The sequence below is a fragment of the Octopus sinensis genome, linkage group LG25 (assembly GCF_006345805.1).
Source record: "Octopus sinensis linkage group LG25, ASM634580v1, whole genome shotgun sequence".
Classification (NCBI taxonomy): Eukaryota; Metazoa; Mollusca; class Cephalopoda; order Octopoda; family Octopodidae; genus Octopus; species Octopus sinensis.
This window is the reverse complement of record NC_043021.1, coordinates 5,798,057-5,818,391: the sequence shown is the minus strand read 5'-3', so window position 1 is coordinate 5,818,391 and position 20,335 is coordinate 5,798,057. Positions and strand designations below refer to the sequence as shown.

General features: G+C 39.5%; 1 protein-coding gene across 6 annotated transcripts; it reads left to right on the top strand.

The window, feature by feature from the left end:
• Positions 1-138: 138 nt before the first annotated feature.
• On the top strand, positions 139-18,508 carry LOC115224284 (glycolipid transfer protein). 6 transcript variants are annotated; one of them, XM_029795103.2, is made up of 7 exons: positions 139-301; positions 1,224-1,811; positions 7,681-7,736; positions 11,470-11,591; positions 14,035-14,185; positions 16,217-16,294; positions 18,230-18,508. In XM_029795103.2, the coding sequence occupies exons 2-7, from the start codon at positions 1,703-1,705 to the stop codon at positions 18,332-18,334; spliced, it is 621 nt and encodes a 206-aa protein (XP_029650963.1). In that variant the 5' UTR covers positions 139-301; positions 1,224-1,702; the 3' UTR covers positions 18,335-18,508. The 6 variants fall into 6 exon arrangements, with proteins under 6 accessions (XP_029650963.1, XP_029650960.1, XP_036369066.1 ...); XM_029795100.2 differs by having other exon boundaries at positions 282-406; XM_029795101.2 differs by lacking the exon at positions 139-301 and adding an exon at positions 326-476.
• The last annotated feature ends 1,827 nt before the right edge of the window (positions 18,509-20,335 follow it).

Sequence of the window (20,335 nt, the reverse complement as noted above, 5' to 3'; positions counted from 1 at the left end):
TCCTTAACTGTATAACTTTACTTTCTCTCTCTCTCTCTCTTTTTCTCCCATTGTTATCTTACTATATCTCTGCTTCCTACCCATCCTTATTATATTGGTATATCTAAATGCCTCTTACTCTTCCCTCACTCCTTAACTGTATAACTTTACTTTCTCTCTCTCTCTCTCTTTTTCTCCCATTGTTATCTTACTCTATCTCCCTTTCTTTCACTTTTCCCCCCTCTTCCTCCTTTTAACCCTTTTATTACCATACGAACCGGCACCACCCATTTTTTTTACAACCCATTCTTTCACAAAAGAGGTATTCCCCCAACTCTCGTTTACGTTATTCCGTATTATTATTATTACTTCTGTAGAACATCATCCTTTGTTTTCAAACGTAGGTTAAAGCATCCAATATATCCAGGTAATGTTTCATGTGATATAGTGCTGCCCCGTCAGACACCAAACCCCTGCAGGAATACTTTGTAAAACAGGTTGGCAAAATATTAAGGAAGCATTAAGTAAACATCTCTCTATGTCTGCCTAATTATTTGTATCTGTCTAATTGTTTTATTAACTATCTTTGGCTACCTACCTATCTGTTTATCTATCCGCCTGTTTTTCACACATACATGCTCACCCTATCTACAATGTTCTGACATGTTTACACCCGGCTACCTTAATATACTCCAACAGTTACTTTTTGTATAATATAAGCGTGTAGAATTTCATATACGTAGATGTCTGCTTGTCACTCGACATGTTAGAAATAGCAGCCACATTTCCTTAAAATGCATACTTCATCTTTAAAAAAAAAATAAGGAAGAACACAGCTGGAGTAAGTTCTTTATACAACCCATAAAACGGACTGGCCCACGACTTTAACGAGGGCTCATTATACACACCCTATCTTTATATATACATATATATATATGCACACGCGGCAATAAGCAAAGAAGACTACTCGTGAGGGACAAGTTTTAACAAATGTATTAGCTTAGTGCTTAATTTATTTATATATATAATTATATATAGAGATTATCGCCCGAAGATTCCCATCTGGGATGAATAAGTGGTCACTTGTGAGGTGCCAAATCCCACTAAACTTTTTATCAATAGAAGTACCGAGTTCTCTTTTTCTTAATAGATAGTAGTAGTAGTACGTTGTATAGCCTATTTCTCATTTGATATATGTATATATATAACTACTTTACATTCTTTTATCTATTATGCTTTCACAGGCAGTTGTCTACCGCATTGGTTAACAGCTGAATCAGATGGACGAGGCGAGAAAAGTACAGAATAAAGAATAGACACCAAAAAAAACTTCAAGGCTACAACGAAACAGATTTCTGTGCTGAATCAGAACTCCAGTAAAACTAAGAAACACAGCCACAAACCGGCAAAGAACTCTGGAAATATATAGAAAAGGTAGACAAAAACCCAGACCGCCCATGTTTGTTGTGGTTAACAACCCGAAAAACATATTTCAAAGAAGGCAAAAACCGGAAGATTAATTATTAGGACGAAAAATCACGGGGTGTGTATAACATTCTGACCAGTTACATGCCATAACCAGTAATATACCGTAAGACTATATATATATATATATATATATATATACACACACATAGAGAGAAGGAGAGGAGGTTTATACATATATATATAGGTGTGAATATACACATATGACTTAATATAACGACAGTTCTTCATTGCCAGAATGACATTTTTCGGTGATTCCACGTATTTATTCCCTGCAATTACTGACCAAGGCCACATAGAAGTTGTCCAACTTCTTCATGCCAGTCGATACATCGTCAAATTCTTAGGTAAGAAACTTCTTTTTTTTTACCACTAATATTTTAAAACTAAATCTATTGCTATTATAAATTTTTACGCGATTTCTAATAGTCAAGTGTTCTAAAAGAAACAAGTAGTGTCGTTCTAAACAGACCTTGGTACTTTATTAAGTACCTTATTTTTTTTTTTAAATTAACGATGGAAGGATAAAGGATCGTTAATGAATCGTAGGTACAACACATTTGTAAAGGAAGGGATATAGACGATTAAATTGCTTCTGGAGTGGATGAAATGTTAAGTTGGTCTCAGCAAGATTCGAAATCAATCCACTAAGAGCAATAATAACACAAAATATCTCAGTAATGTTCTAACGATTTTGTCAACACAAATCATTTTGGTAAATAGATAACATATTTACTTTTGTGTGAGGCGAGAAATATAGTACAAAACGGAGGGGTAGCATTTTACCCGAGTGTCAAACAAAAAATATTACTGATATTAAGGTGTAAAAGTGAGGATTGCACAGTTTATAAGATGGCATTGTACCCCAGTAAATACGATGTGTGTGTGTATAAAAGTAAAATATTGAAACGTGTGTATATAGGTAGATATATAATTTGTAAATATTGAATTCAAACCAAATAAGGACATTTTGAAAGCATTTCATAAGTTTCAAAATGCATCCCCAAGCGTGGCTATGTTTAGAAGCTTGCTTCCCAACCACATGGTTCTGGGTTCAGTCCCACTGCACGGCAGCTAGGGTATCTTCTATTATAGCCTTGAGGTGACTAAAGCCTTGTGAGTGGACTTGGTAGACAGAAACTGAAAGGAACCCATCGTGTGAGTATATATATATATATATATATATATATATATATAAATCAAAATAAGTAAGCAACAAGGGTATTCTTTGGCCTGTGGGATTGATAATGTTTGCAGTAATATTGATTTAGCCCCTAATAACAACTTTAATAATCTTAATGATGTAAATATCAGTAATACTAAAGCTCCTTGTAACCCTTTAAGTTATGATTTGCTTGTAAGTTGTAATTCTAGCAATCGTAATTTGTCTACGCATAGCAATGAGAATATTACAAATAATATTAGTAAACAAGATGTAATGAGAACTGAGAACTTGCATCCATCAGCTAGCCTGGTTACAACCTATATTTGACAAGATTAGAACTTTGCACCTATAAACTTGCCCCTAATCCCACTTTAGCCAGTAGTACTGGCTCATGTTAATGGCGCCAATGGACCACCAGAGGTACCCTCTTTATCCCACATGCAACCCATATACGTGATTGCATAACCCCTAGCGATACAAGCCACTACCTGAGGGTGAGTGTAACTAATGATACCAATTATAGTAACCAAAGTAGTGACAACATAATTTTTTATATATTTTATAGACGTAGGAGTGGCTGTGTGGTAAATAGCTTGCTTATGAACCACATGGTTCCGGGTTCAGTCTCACTGCATGGCACCTTGGGCAAGTGTCTTCTACTATAGCCCCTTTCATATAATTGTAGAGGCAGTAAACCAGCTCCCTCATGTATCCACAGTCATCTAAGTGACACACATACACTTGAGATTTTCAACTGACTTTTAAGTGACTAACCAATGGTAAAGTTGCTGGGTCTGATGCAATTCCGGCTGAGATCTATAATAGGAGCACTCCGTCGGTTGTGAGGATGAGGGTCCCAGCTGATACGATCAACGGAACAGCTTGCTCGTGATATCAACGTGCAAGTAGCTGAGCACTCCACAGACACGTGTACCCTTAACGTAGTTCTCGGGGAGAATCAGCGTGATACAGAGTGTGACAAGGCTGGCCCTTTGAAATACAGGTACAAGAGAAACAGGAAGAAAGAGCGAGAGAAAGTTGTGGTGAAAGAGTACAGCAGGGTTCACCACCACCCCCTGCCGGAGCCTCGTGGAGCTTTTAGGTGTTTTCGCTCAATAAACACTCACAATGCCCGGTCTGGGAATCGAAACCGCGATCCTCCGACCACGAGTCCGCTGCCCTAACCACTGGGCCATTGCGCCTCCACTGCTGAGATCTACAAACGTGGCGGATGGAGAATACAGGATAAACTATTTGCACTGTTTGCTACATGTTGGAACCCAAACAAATTCTACAAGAATTCAAAGACGTCTGCATCATACACCTCTATAAAAGAAAAGAAAATGGCCTTCAGTGTAACAACTACAGAGACATATCACTCATACCATTTGCAGGAAAAACCCTAATGCAAGTCATCCTCAGTCAACTCAAACAACCTTCGTTTTTTTAAATCAGTAGAATGGTAAAATTTAACATCTGCATATTTTTTTATTTAACCCTTTAGTGTTTGCATTATTCTACCAAAATTAATGCTTTTTCATCCAAATTGTTTTGAACTAATCATGCATTATCTTGTAGCTATGAGATTTCGATGAGGTAGCTGTTAATTTTTAAAACGATATTGTAGGGTTGGTGTGAGAGACCAGATCTGGCCACTTTGAACATAAAACAGGCAGAATACTTTTGGCCAGATATGGCCGGTTTAAATGCTAAAGGGCTAATATACTTTTTACTTGCTTTACACTTTAACCCTTTAGTATTTAAACCAGCCATATCCGGCCAAAATATTTAATCTGCTTTATGTTCAAACTGACCAGATCCAGGCTCTCACACCTACCCTACAATGTTATTATACATTAAGTAATTACACCATCAAAATCTTGAAGATATGAGATAATGCATGGTTAATTCAAATCAATGGGAATCAATAAGCATTATGTTTGATAGAATAATCAGAACACTAAAGGGTTAAACTGTGACCATCCTGAGGCACTTCAAATCTTTTTTGTTAAGAAATAAAATCTTCAAGGACTGTTACCACCTTCATTTTCTTTCATAGAAAAACAAGTTTCACCAGTTAATTTGGCAATGGCTAGTTTCAAATAATGACAGTAGCAATATTTTTTTCTTTTTTCTTGTAACCTTGAATATTTAATTACATTAAAAAGTAATTGACATCAACTCTTTTTGTTCCCAGTTAACTATGAAACTCATCTGACCAGTTCAGTTGCAAAATTGCCCTTATTTTATTGTAAAACTAGCACACTCGTATTGTCAAAAACATCAATAGTGGTATTAATGATAGAAAATTGTGCATCAAATTAACAGGAGAAACCATTGATCAAAGTCAACAACAGAGTAAATATATGTACGTACACAGAATTGAAGCACTGAAGCAGATACAGGTGTAATGTCTTGATTGAAAATATCATCCATGTAGTATATATATACATACGCAGGAGTGGCTGTGTGGTAAGTAGCTTGCTTACCAACCACATGGTTCCGGGTTCAGTTCCACTGCATGGCATCTTGGGCAAGTGTCTTCTTCTATAGCTTCGGGTCGACCAAACCCTTGTGAGTGGATTTGGTAGACGGAAACTGAAAGAAGCCCGTCGTATATATATATATGTATGTGTGTGTGTGTGCATGTTTGTGTGTCTGTGTTTTTCACCCTAGCATTGCTTGACAACCGATGCTGGTGTGTTTACGGAGATGTACTTGCATAGCGAGTGACTTGATCTGAGATCGTGTGCTGGAACGAAAACAATTGCAGCGTGGAAGGTGTTTATAAGCAATTTAAGAAACACACAAAAACCGTATGATTCACTTAAGTTTTATCAGTGAACAGGTCGCGGTCTCAAAGCGACGAAAATATTTTGACAAATTTAAATTGGTTCAGTACCTAATATTTTGAGGAGAGGATTAAATCCATAAAAATAACAGGTTTATATATAAACCATGGTTTATAATCATGCAAATGAAGAATAAGAAAATAGAGATATTGAAGTTAATAAGAGTTTATTATCAGCAAAAAATCGATCATTATCCATTATGGCTGTTTTAATTAGTTTAGTGAGGTTAAATAAGTATAAAATCATGCTTCTGAGCTTAATTTCTTCAGAGGGAGGAAAAAATATACCCTTAATTAATTTGTAAGTTTGTTTGAATCATCACAGCAGATTGAATAATACCGGTTTATGATTATGGTTAGTAGTGAGTAAGATATAGTATGCAAATATAATTAGGGTAATGAATAGTAAATGAATAGAAATTAAAGTAGAGACACTATTATAGGAAGAGAGTAGAAATGCTTTTGGATAATTTAGAAAGCTATTTCATTAAGCATTATGAATCTAATGCAAAGCGTAAGCAGAATGACTCCAGCTCATGTCAAACGACTTAGAAAGTATAAAGCTTATAAATTGGGACAAATTCAACAACTTCAAACGTTTAAGACTTTAGCATTCAGATTATTCTGTCAGATGTAAAGCCTGTTTAATCATATTGTTTAAAATTAATTGTACAGCATCTTGTAACTCTGAGATTTTGATGATGTCCCCGTTTATTTACAGAATGACTTTGTAGGGTAGGTGTGAGAGGTCAAAGCTGGCTGGTTTGAACATATAACAGCAAGAAAATTTTGGCCTGGTATGGCCGGTTTAAATACTAAAGGGTTAAGTGTTACTCAAAAAAAGTGTGTGTGTGTGTATAATTTGCATCTCAGTATATACTGGTGTGTGTGTGTGTGTGTATATATATACACACAGACACATAACATATATGTATACACTCGCGGAGTGGTTGGCGTTAGGAAGGGCATCCAGCCGTAGAAACTCTGCCAGATCAGACTGGAGCCTGGAGCAGCCCCTGGCTTCCCAGACCCCGGTTGAACCGTCCAACCCGTGCTAGCACGGAAAACAGACGTTAAACAATGATGATATATATATATTGATATGATTTCATTTGGTACATACAATATTTGTTTTATGTCACTGGGTGGATATATTTTCCATAGGCCCAATACAAATACTGGTTTGGTGCCTGGCACAAATAAAGACTACCACAAACTGCAATATGGAAAGGGTGTAAAAGAACGACCATGCCACATTGTCTATTACATGGGTTAACAAGGGATGTGTTTGGGTCTCAGGAGGAGAGTATTCAAAAATACATTGCAGTCCCCACTCAACGCCAGTACAATAAGCAGTAAGGCTGCAATTTGTTCTGAGAGGTATGAAGTGGGAGCACAGAGGATGTGTATCCTGGACCCTGAAGTTGGTTCAAGAGGTGACAATCATTAGTGATTAGTAATTAAAATGTCACAGCCTTTATTAGCTACAAAGTGGAATAAGATCTCTTTTATAATTATCATCATCATCATCATCGTTTAGCGTCCACTTTCCATGCTGGCATGGGTTGGACGGTTCAACTGGGGTCTAGGAAGCCAGAAGGCTGCACCAGGCCCAGTCTGATCTGGCAATGTTTCTACAGCTGGATGCCCTTCCTAACGCCAACCACTCCATGAGTGTAGTGGGTGCTTTTTACGTGCCACCGGCACGGAAGCCAGTCTGGGCGGTGCTGGCAACAGCCATGTTCGGATGGTTCTCTTATGTGCCACCGGCACTGGTATCACTGCTACGATTTCCATTGATGTTGATCGATTTTGATTTTGATTTTCACTTGAGTATTTATTGTCTGGAAAGAATATGAATGGCTGAGTGATTTGGGTAACAGCTGAGCTTCTGAGAGATCAGTAGCTTATATTTTGTCACCAAAATTCTACTGTAACCATGAACATGGCATTTTCATGTTAACATAAAAACTTAGCCTATCTGCCTTGACTGTCCAGTCTACCTAGCTGCAAGTGGGTGTTATAAATAGAGCTGCATCATAAAAACGGCAGGTAACTCAACCAAATTTCTCTGACATGTTACCTGAAAAAGACATATCCTGTTCAATGGTAGACTGTCTATTTTCATTTGTTGATTGAAGTTATAGTCATGCTGGTGAATGAGGTTATAGTCCTGATAATATTTTCTTTTCTATTGCAGAAGGCTTTGGAACTACTTTCTCACCAATTCGATCTGATATTACTGGAAACATTGAGGTAAGAGTTCAAGTTCTAATATATTCGGACTGCCTTTTGGTTTAAAGTTGATACGGAAAAGATTGTAGAGTCAAGTAATATGTTAAGCAGATCGTTACTGCTGATGTCGAAGATGTCAAACCAAGGGCAACAAAGTTCAAACTGTTGATGGCACCTTGGGCAAGTGTCTTCTATTATAACCTTGGGCTAACCGAAGCTTTGTGAGCTGATTTGGTTATTGGAAACCGAAGGAAACACACTGTATAGATATCTCTCTTTTTCTCTTTTTACTTGTTTCAGTCATTTTGACTGCGGCCATGCTGGGGCACCGCCTTTAATCGAGCAACTCGACCCCGGGACTTATTCTTTGTAAGCCCAATACTTATTCTATCAGTCTCTTTGGCCGAACCACTAAGTGATGGGGTCATAAACACACCAGCATCGGTTGTCAAGCAATGCTAGGGGGACAAACACAGACACACAGACACACAAACATACATGCACATACATATATATACGACGGGCTTCTTTTGGTTTCCATCTACCAAATCCACTCACAAGGCTTTGGTCAGCCCGAGGCTATAGTAGAAGACACTTGCCCAAGAAAAAGAAAGAAAATTGAATGTTACTATGACAATTTGGTGTCTGACCTGCTGCCAGACTTTGGTACCTGGGGGTACTTCAGAATATTCTGGGTGGACACTTGTAATAATGCTGAAGTAGAGTAAATCTGAGGGGGCACCATTGAATAGTGAAGGGGCAGTGGAAAGATTGGTGGGTTTCTTGACGTGGTCAGTCTTGTGCTGTTGAATCAATATTGTACGGCACAATCATACCATCAGTTGCTTCCATAAACATTGTGTTCAGTGTTGATTCAAGGGAGAGAATGAGAGAAGATAAATCAATTCCAGTACTTGACTGGTTCTTTATTGACTCCTGCCACCAAAGTAAACGATGAGGCTCAGTGTCAGAGCTTTTTTTCTTTGATCATATTTTTGCTGGGTTGGGGTTAGGTTGACCTGGATACAACAAGAAGGAAAAAGTCAGTGGCTGTATGGTATGTTTACATCAGGGTTTCTCAACCTGGCAATATCGCTCACTGGTGGGCAATTTCAATTATCAGGTGGGCGATAAACGAATTTTTAACCCTTTCGTTACTATATTTATTTTGAGATGATCTGTGTTTCTTTCAATTACTTTAAATATAACAAAGAATTTAGTAAAATAACTTAATTATCATTCAGCTAGGAACATAAATTGTGACCAAGGTTTGATGGAAGATTTTAATTCAAAACATACGAAAACAAGACATTTGTACTCAGAGCCAGAGCCGGTTTCAGCTGGGTTGGTAACGAAAGTGTTAAGAAATGGTGGGCGATAAAGGATTTTCGGTAATTATGTTTTCCCTAGTCTAAACTAAGGAAGTAGTATACAGCTGTACGATTGTAATTCATCTGTCCTTACCAGAGAAATAAACAACCCTATCTGTCTCCTTAATGAAACAAACAAACAACACTATCTGCTACCACACCCCAGTGAGACAAACAACTCTTCAGTCACCAAAATAAAACGCCTACACAGTGGCTAAACATCAAATGATTATTTTGGCATAAACAGAGTGGCTTCAAACGATTTCGCCAGTTGACCTTTGGCAGACCCAGCTTTTGCATATCTTCGTTTCTCTCCTCTGCCGCCCACACACTCTCTGTACTTCTGTATTGCCACTTCATGTATACTCTTTTACTTGTTTCAGGCATTTGACTGCGGCCATGCTGGAGCACCGCCTTTAGTCGAGCAAATCGACCCCGGGACTTATTCTATGTAAGCCCAGTACTTATTCTATCGGTCTCTTTTGCTGAACCGCTAAGTGACGGGGACGTAAACACACCAGCATCGGTTGTCAAGCGATGCTAGGGGGACAAACTCACATACATATATATATATATATATATATATATATATATATATTATATATATATATATATATATATACGACAGGCTTCTTTCAGTTTCCGTCTACCAAATTCACTCACAAGGCATTGGTCGGCCCGGAGCTATAGCAGAAGACAATTGCCCAAGATGCCACGCAGTGGGACTGAAGCCGGAACCATGTGGTTGGTTAGCAAGCTACTTACCACACACCACTCCTGCGCCTATATGGAAGAAATTACTGAACAAACTATATCTGTTGTTCCCTCATCCATTCATCCTTATCGTATGTGATAAGTCATTTTTAGGGCTATTCTGAGATCAAAAGTAGTGACCAGACCCATTAACCACGTCACTACACTTGCATTAGATGCACACACATCAGCGTGCATCGTGAATTTCTGCCTTTGCCGATTCTGCTTCTATGAATTCTTTTTTCAAATTTTTACTTTCCTGATGCCTCCGGTAAAGAAAACTTGTCACCAGGAGCATCTGCTTTCCATGCTGGCATGGGTTGGATGGTTTAACTGAGGACTAAGGCGGCGAGCTGGCAGAACCGTTAGCACGCCGGGCGAAATGCGTAGCCGTATTTCGTCTGCCGTCACGTTATGAGTTCAAATTCCGCCAAGGTCGACTTTGCCTTTCATCCTTTCGGGGTCGATAAATTAAGTACCAGTTACACACTGGGGTCGATATAATCGACTTAATCCATTTGTCTGTCCTTGTTTGTCCCCTCTGTGTTTAGCCCTTGTGGGTAATAAAGAAACATATGGATTTATTGCTTCTCCTCGGAACTGTCTTTTATGCCAGCAAACTTTGAGCAAGGAAGCTGTGAAGCCTTCACACTTGAAATATCATTTTGATTCCAAGCATTCTGACAAAAAAAGACAAACCATTGTCATTTTTTGGCAACTTAAGGTTTCTTTCGAAAAGCAGAAAACACTGAACACGATGTTTACAGAAGCAACTATACAGGAAAATGATGGTATGATTGTGTTGTACAATATTGCATTACTGGTCGCAAAGACCAGAAAGTCCCACACTATAGGAGAAACATTGCTTCGACCTGTCATTGAAGAAGTTCTGTCAACTCTAATGCACAAGAAGTCTGACAAAATTATCAAGAAAATTCCAATTAGTAACAATACAATTTCTTGACGAATAGATGAAATGGCCAGGAATGTCCTCAACTCATTCAAATTCTCCAATCTTCTGAATACAAGTGGATGAGTCAACGGTTATAGGTAACCAATGGTTTAGGGTGGCGAACTGGCAGAAACGTTAGCACGTCGGACGAATTGCGTAGCTGTATTTCGTCTGCCGTTACGTTCTGAGTTCAAATTCCGCCGAGGTCGACTTTTCCTTTCATCCTTTCGGGGTCGATTAATTAAGTACCAGTTACGCACTGGGGTCGATCAAATCGACTTAATACCTATGTCTGTCCTTGTTTGTCCCCGCTGTGTTTAGCCCCTTGTGGGTAATAAAGAAATAGGTTATAGGTAACCAATGGTGAGTTTGTTGAACATTTAATACATGTATCATTTTTCAATTTTATTTCATTGAGAAACATTTAGCAATCAAAAACATCATTCTTCTGAATAACGTTTCAACTCCGAATGCCCATTTTGCAATATTTCATTTTTTAAGCAACCGTTCTGAATACGCTTTATTTTTACATCTTGAAAATTACTGCACAGGTGGGCGATGGGAATTTTTGTGTGTGGAAAAGTGGGCGATAACAACAAAAAGGGTTGGGAACCCCTGGTTTACCTCATTGTATATGTTCTTCATAAATTCAAGTGTTTCTATTGTCTCCTTACTACAGAAACTACAAACCAAGTATGACACAGACCCTGCTACCTTCTCCCACCTTGAAGCAATGTTCTTGGATGAACAAGAGAACAAGACAACAAACTATGCTGGTATCAGTGGACTCTGGTTGAAGAGGTAATCATTTTAGGCACTCCAACTGTATTTTGTCCAGTATAAATTTAATTCTAACTAGCAGTATCGCCCGGCGTTGCTCAGATTTGTAAGGGAAATAACTATATAAGCATTTTTAGAGATGTAAAGTATAATAGCCATGTCAATATGGCTAACCACAAAGCGGGGGGAGGGGTGTTACTGTAGCTTTTTACGTTCTGAGATTTAATAATAAATTTTTAGAGAGTTACTTCCCTTATATATGCCAAAAATGGGAAAAATTGATGGTAAATTTTTTTTTAAATTGTAAACTCATCGTAGACGCGTGCTAATACCCAGAAGGGCTCGATATGAATCACGACTATAAGATACCCGCTTTTGGTTAAACTGCACCGCAAAATGTGGGAGTAGTTAGGAATCTAAATCATAGGAGACAGACAGCACACAACCTTACTTTTATATATAAAGATTAGCTGGGGTTTGCTTCCTCTTACCTTGCAATATGTCTTTCCTCTTATATGTAATCCTCACCTTTTATGTTTTTTCTCCCTCTCCTTGTTTTGCAATGCTTTCTTCCTTGAGCAAGACACTTTATTTCTCATTGCTCCAGTTAACTCAGCTGACGGAAAATGAATTGTACCTGTAATTCAAAGGGTCAGCCTTGTCACACGGTCATGCTGAATCGGCCCCCCCCCCGAGAACTACTGAAATCAAAATCGAAATCGATCAACATCAATGGAAATTGTAGCTGTGATACCAGTACCGGTGGCACGTAAGAGAACCATCCAAACGTGGCCGTTGCCAACGCCACTCCGACTGGCCTCCGTGCCGGTGGCACGTAAAAAGCACCATCCGACCGTGGCCGTTTGCCAGCCTCCCCTGGCACGTAAAAAGCACCCACTACACTCACGGAGTGGTTGGCGTTAGGAAGGGCATCCAGCCGTAGAAACATTGTCAGATCAGACTGGAGCCTGGTGCAGCCTTCTGGCTTCCCAGACCCCAGTTGAACCGTCCAACCCATGCCGGCATGGAAAGCGGACGCTAAACTATGATGATGGTGATGATAAACTACATTAATAGTATGCATTTGTGTAGAGTGCTAATCTTATGATCACCCCCTCATACACACACAACATCCTCATATACACACACACACATGCACTTGCGCACCCAGTTCAGCTGATTCACTGTTATCTTCCCTTTCATTGGCTTCTTTTATTCCAGTCATTTCAATATGTAGAACTGTTAATCCCAAATTGTTAATTCTTTTTCGTTATCTCTCCATTTTTTGCCTTTCATCTTTTTCTGTCAAAGAGCATAGGCTCAAAATATCAAAGACTTCTCCATTTTTCCTGGGAGTCAAATTAATACACCTGCTTGCTATTCCCTCCCCTGTCTTGGTCTTTTGTTTTCCGTAGATTTGAACCATATGTATGTGCATATATATATATATATATATGTATGTATATATATGTATGTATATATATGTATGTATATATATGTATGTATATATATGTATGTATATATATGTATGTATATATATGTATGTGTATATATATATATATATATATATATATATATATATATATATATATATATATTGGCCTGCTCGCTTAGCCAGCGGGGTGGCGTCATTCGAAGGCTAAAATGACCAGCGATGTGTAGCAACATCCGATGGTCTGGTCGGTCACGTGATATATATATATATATATATATATATATTGGCCTGCTCGCTTAGCCAGCGGGGTGGCGTCATTCGAAGGCTAAAATGACCAGCGATGTGTAGTAACATCTGATGGTCTGGTCGGTCACGTGATATATATATATATATAATGTGTGTGTGTGTGTATATATCTAGGGTTGGCAAGAAAGTAATTTCATTTTTCGTAAATAGTTACAATTTTTTTTTAATGACTTTTGTCAATGTTATGATTTTTTTTACCCTTTGACATTTGAAAGCTGTTACTTTTAGCTTACTTTAGAAGCAAATTGCACATAATTTTGTCTACAACTGTTAGTTCAGTGTCAATTTTAACATTGAGTGCAAAAGACAAACATTTTCACAATAATTTGGTTTTTTATTTCCGTAAAGGCAAGGAAGCTGGTGAAACTCACAAAAAGACGTGAAGTTTATGGTATTGATTACTTAACAGAATGCACACATGTCAGAAATGATATTAAAAAATTCCATTCTGGAGATTTTTCACTCAAAGATGACCAATATTCTGGTCGACCCACTGAAGTTGATGATGACTGAATCAAAGCCATTATTGAATCTGATTGTGTGTGATAGATTGCAGAGGTGTTATACATATCACACAAAACAATTGAAAATAATTCTAAATGTCTTGGACTTGTTAAGAAGCTTGATATTTGGGTTCCACATAAATTGAAAGAGATTCACTTAACACAATGAGTCAACGAGTAAATTGACGAGAGCTGACGATGGTGTTATTTCTACTTTTAGAGCTCTAGAATTCATATACGTTTTTCTGTCTGGATATTTGGAAGAACACAAAGCTGGAAAAGCATCTCAGTCACTACATCCACTCATTCAAAAATCCTATGATGAAACACTTAGTCAATACCACGGATGGCTTGTACAGAAACTATTTTCAGTAAGGATTTTTTTTTTTTTTTTTTTTTTTGCTTTCATTCATTTGCTCAGTCTTTCATTCACTCATTTTCTAATGCCTCTTGGATTTATCATTAACCCTTTAATATATTATACATGTTTTATATTCAAACTGGCGATATCCAGCCTCTCACACCTAACCTACAGTGACGTTCTAAAAATAAACATTGATGATGATGATGACATCATTGAAACCTCAAAGCTATAAGATAATGCATGATTAATTCCAAACAATTTGAGTGAAAAAGTATACATTTAACAGAATAATCTGAACACGAAAGGGTTAAATGCTTTTTAGATCTGCTGCATTGCCTGCTTCAAAGTTTTATATCTTTTAGATATCAGTTACCTTATGATATTATGTTAAACTAGCGGTATCGCCCGGCGTTGCTCAGGTTTGTAAGGGAAATAACTATAAAGCATTTTTAGAGAGTTATAGCAAAAAAATGGAAAAAAAATAATGGTAAATTTTTTTTGAGAGTTAAAAAAGGTGGAGTCCCCTAGACGGTCTGTGGTTTGGGTTTCTGATTCTCGACCCCATGTCGAATTTATCGATTTTTTTCAGAACTGGGGGAACTTTTCAAAATTTTCGCTGCGTTAGTTTTGAATTATGACATTGGGCTATGTGTGTGTCAAGTTTCATCAGAATCGGTTGAAAGCCGTGGTCAGGGTGAGGGTACGAGAAAACAGACACACAGAAAACGCACAGACAAACTGCCGTTTATATAGAGAGAGATATAAGCGCAGGAGTGGCTGTGTGGTAAGTAGCTTGCTTACCAACCACATGGTTCCAGGTTCATTTCCACTGCGTGGCACCTTGGGCAAGTGTCTTCTACTATAGCCTTGGGCCGACCAAAGCCTTGTGAGTGGATTTGGTAAATGGAAACTGAAAGAAGCCTGTTGTACATATGTATGTTTGTGTGTCTGTGCAATATATATTTGCAATATTCATCTCAAATGCAATGAAATTGCCCTTTTTTTTTTAAAGAAGTCACCACTGGTGATGGGAAATAAATTGTTTACAATAATATCAATCGAAAACCATCATGGTCCAAGCGTAATGAGCCAGCAGAAACAACATCAAAAGGTGAATTGCATCAAAAAAGGTCATGCTGTCAATTTGATGGGATTACAGAGGTGTTGTGTATTTTGAGCTGCTTCCAAGGAACCAAACAAACAATACAGGTGTTTACTGTCAACAACTAATGATGATGTTATATATATATATATATATAACCCTGTACATAACTCCATGTCCCCCTACATGGCCTTGCTTTTTGCTTTTTGAGCCAAAAAATTAACTCCACTAACTTAACTTCATACATCATTTTCTATCCTCGGGTCAGTTTTGATCCAGTTGTCCATGTTAGACAACTATGATCGGGTCTTCCTATGATCGGGTCTTCCTATGATCAGGTCTTCCAACTGCAGCATGTCCTGTATTCATATAAAGTATCTCTATTTTTTACTTGTTTCGGTCATTAGACGGTGGCCATGCTGGAGCAATGCCTTGAAGAGTGTTTAGTCAAATGTTTTCAAGCCCAGAATTTATCTTTTTTTTTTTAAAGCCTGGTACTATTTCTATTGGTCTCTTTTAATGACTCGTTAAATCACAGGGACATAAACAAACCAACACTACTTGTCAAGTGGTGACTACAGGGAGCAACTACACACACATATATATAATGGGCTTCTTTCAGTTTCTGCCTACCAAATACACTCATAAGGCTTTGGTCAACCCAAGGCTATAGTAGAACGCACTTGCCCCCCCCCCCCCCCAAGGTGGAACAGACCCCTGAACCATGTCGTTGGGAAGCAAGCTTCTTACTACATAGACACACCTGTGCCTATATTTAGGACTGCGTTTCATTACTCAAAATAGTCTTGAGGATATGGCTGCTATTTCTAGCAGGTCAGGATGCTCTTGCTTTGGCTTGTGTCCAACTTGTTTCATCGTTACTGTTGTTATTGCTGTTTCTGTTACCCTTTACAATATTTCTCTCTCTTTCACCAGATTATTTCAATAGCAGCCCCAAGCCGTACGGGCCTTATGAACATTTTGTGTAACGGTACCAACTTAGATGAAGAACAGGTGGGTTAACTAAATTATTTACTCAACGATTGCATGCTAGAATTGGTTCAGTATACATTCCAAGTGAAGTAATATTTCCCCTTGGACAGACAGTACTGAACAAATTGTCTGCCCATATTTTGTTACCACTCATAACATTCTGGCTTTTGTGAGGGCACATGGCTTAGTGGTTAGGGCATTCAGCTCATGTTCATAAAGTCATGAGTTCAATACCCAACAGCATTTATTTCCCCATGGCCAAATGTTAGTTAAGTTAAGTTAATTTTTTGGCTCAAAAAGCAAAAAGCAAGGCCATGTAGGGGGACATGGAGTTATGTACAGGGAGGGTGTTCATGCAAAGAGTTCGGGCCTTTTCTGGTCAAGAGAGACTTTGAACCGAGTGGTTGTCGGCATCTTCACTATCTCGTCCGGCAGCTTATTCCACGGATCCGCAACCCGGATGGAGAAAGCCCCTCTCCTTCGATTGAGGTGAAATCGTCGCAGATAGAGCTTTCCGGAGTGACCCCGCAGCCGATGCTCTGGAGCAGGAGTGAAGAATAGCTCTTTCGAGAGGTTACACTTTCTGCTTATGATGTTGTGAGCAAGAATGAGATCACCACGGCGTCGTCGTTTTTCTAGAGAATAAAGGCCGAGCGTCTTCAGCCTTTCTTCATAAGACAAATGCTTGAGACCAAGAACCATGCGGGTAGCCAGCTTCTGGACTCTTTCAAGATGATGTATGTCTTTGAGGAGATAAGGAGAAGAGGCTTGAATCCCGTACTCCAATATGGGTCTCACCAGCGTAACATAGAGCGGTTTTTCACAGAAGGCTGGAAACAAACATCAGTTAAACGACAGTGCTGGTTGTTCTTTAACAACCATGATTTCGAGGCATGAACAACACGTGTGTGTTTATATAGAATCATCATCATTTGATATCTGTTGTCCTTGCTGGCATGGGTTGGATTAGCGCTGACAAATGTGTGACCAGAGCTGGCAAGCCAGTGTGACTGCACCAGACTCCTGCCTATTTTAGCATGGTTTCTACAGCTGGATGCCCTTCCAAATGCTAACAACTTAACACAGTGTGCTGGGTGCTTTTACGTGGTACCGCACGGGCGCTTTTACGTGGTACCGCCCAGGCGCTTTTACGTGGTACCGCACGTGCGCTTTTACGTGGTATGCACGGGTGCTTTTACGTGGTACTGCACAGGCGCTTTTATGTGGTACTGCACAGGCACTTTTACGTGGTACCGCACGGACGCTTTTATGTGGTACCGCACGGGTGCTTTTACGTGGTACCGCACGGATGCTTTTACGTGGTACCGCACTGGCACTTTTACGTGGTACTGCACAGGCGCTTTTACGTGGTACTGCACGGGCGCTTTTACATGTCACCACATGAGTGCTTTTATGTGCCACTGTCATTTTATTTATATATAATTATCCCTCTCTCTCTCTTTTGGAGAGGCATTGAGCAGCTATACGCACACATACACACACAGCAGTAACTTCCACCTACCGAATTCAATCACAAAGCTCCTGTCGGCTCGGGGCTATAGTGGAAGACACTTACCCAAAGTGCCACGCAGTGGGACTGAACCCGAAACCATGTAGCTAGGAAGCAATTAAGATGGTGATATATGTATGTGGAACCTCCTTTCAGCTGCTGTCTGCCAAATCTACTCAAAAGGCTTAGGTCAACGTGGGGCTGTGATAGAAGACATTTGCCCAAGATGCCATGCAGTGGGACTGCATTAGCCTATCTAACTCTTCCTCAGAGAACCCTAGGGTTCTGGAGAACCCCAGTTGAGAAATGCTGGCATAGAGTATAGGAGTGGAATGTAGCACTATCTTTTTTGAGCCCAAATTTTTGGTAATGTGTCATGCCTTCAAGCACAATTTTTCAAGTTATATGTGTGATATATTTATATATATTTTTCCATTGAATTCCAGTTCATTAATGACCTTCAGGTGTATCTGGACTCGTTATCAAGCAACCTGGAAGTATTTAAGTCTCTTTTGATCGAGTATAACCTGGAGAACAATGACAAAGTGTAACATCGTCACAGCAGAGCACAGCGGTGGTGGATCCTCATGCGACATTGTTTTCAGCATGGTGCAGTGACAGTGATGGCACAGAGCAGTGGCACATGACTGATTATTGAACTACATATTCTGAATAAATTTGTAAAATTAAGGGGGAAAAAAAAAACGTTTTCATTTCTTTAAGAATTCCTTGTCAGTGTTTTTATCTATTTGTTGTTGGTGGTGGTGGTGGTGGTGGTGGTGGTGGTGGTGGTGGTGTGTGATGGGTTGTGGTAATGGCAGTGGTTTCTTGAAATTAGATTTTTCAAGAAATTATTCCATGTTTGATCCTTTTTACTTTTTCCTGTTTTCTGTCTTTTAGCCTCGCCTGGCCCCCGTGCCGGTGACACGTAAAAGCACCATCCGTTCGTGTCCGTTGCCAGCCTCGCCTGGCCCCTGAGCCGGTAACACGTAAAAGCACCATCCGTTCGTGGCCGTTCGCCAGCCTCATCTGGCACCTGTGCGGGTGGTATGTAAAAAGCACCCACTACACTCACGGAGTGGTTGGCATTAGGAAGGACATCCAGCCGTAGAAACACTGCCAGATCTGACTGGGCCTGATGAAGCCTTCCAGCTTCACAGACCCCAGTTGAACCGTCCAACCCGTGCTAGCATGGAAAGCGGACGCTAAATGATGATGATGATGATGATGATGTTTGTCTGACATCTCTGTCTTAACCTCAACTTCCTCATTACCTGATTTTATTGAACTGGCAGTATCTAAGAAAGCTGTGGCTTATAATTAACTAAGAAAGCTGTGGTGTCTAATTAGCTAAGAGCATTGTGGCAACTAGCTAGCAAAGAAAGCTGTTTAATTAGCTAAGAAATTTGTGGTATTTAGTTAATTATACAAGGTGTTAGGGGTAAATTTGATTTTTTTTTTTTTAATGTCTCCTTTTTTCAGAAACAGCTTGATGTATTGGTGAAAAGTCAATGGCGTTGGAGAGCATAAAGATTAAGGTTATAGTTGAGAAAAAGTTAATTGATAGGCGCAGGAGTGGCTGTGTGGTAAGTAGCTTGCTAACCAACTACATGGTTCCGGGTTCAGTCCCACTACGTGGCATCTTGGGCAAGTGTCTTCTGCTATAGCCCCGGGCCGACCAATGCCTTGTGACTGGATTTGGTAGACGGAAACTGAAAGAAGCCTGTCGTATATATGTATATATATATATGTATGTCTGTGTTTGTCCCCCTAGCATTGCTTGAGAACCGATGCTGGTGTGCTTACGTCCCCGTCACTTAGCGGTTCGGCAAAAGAGACCGATAGAATAAGTACTGGGCTTACAAAGAATAAGTCCCGGGGTCGATTTGCTCGACTAAAGGTGGTGCTCCAGCATGGCCACAGTCAAATGACTGAAACAAGTAAAAGAGTAAAGAGAGTGATGTGAAGGGCTGCAAGTCATCTGAAAATTGGAAAAGAGTTACCTGTATAACGATGATTAACCCTTTAGCATTTAAACCGGCCATATCCGGCCAAAAGTATTCTGCCTGTTTTATGTTCAAACTGGCCAGATCTGGTCTCTCACACCAACCCTACAATATCGTTTTAAAAATTAACAGCTACCTCATCAAAATCTCATAGCTACAAGATAATGCATGATTAGTTCAAAAACAAAGTGGATGAAAAAGCATTAATTTTGGCAGAATAATGTGAACACTAAAGGGTTAAAGTGCCAACATCATGACTGCTTCTCAATGCTCTGTGAACACTGTAAAAGTTGTAAGACGTGACATGGACAGCTACGATGGAGATTATGAAGCCGTGAAAAAGTAGGAAGGGACACAGCAGGTATTCCCTGTCTGCACATTGGTATTCATCCCTACATCTTTGAACAGGGTCTTTGGCTCAATTCAGACAGCACATTACCAAAAAGCGAACCATCCGATCGTCGTGTCCGCTGCCAGCCCCACCTGGCCCCCGTGCCGGTGGCACGTAAAAGCACCATCCGTTCATGTCCGTTGCCAGCCTCGCCT

Bases quoted from the DNA above. Each gene is read 5' to 3' on its own strand.
- LOC115224284 (XM_029795103.2), top strand. From the start codon at position 1,703: ATGACATTTTTCGGTGATTCCACGTATTTATTCCCTGCAATTACTGAC. The intron at 7,737-11,469 runs GTAAGAGTTCAA...TCCTTACTACAG, and splicing joins ATATTACTGGAAACATTGAG to AAACTACAAACCAAGTATGA. The intron at 11,592-14,034 runs GTAATCATTTTA...TTCTACTTTTAG, and splicing joins AGTGGACTCTGGTTGAAGAG to AGCTCTAGAATTCATATACG.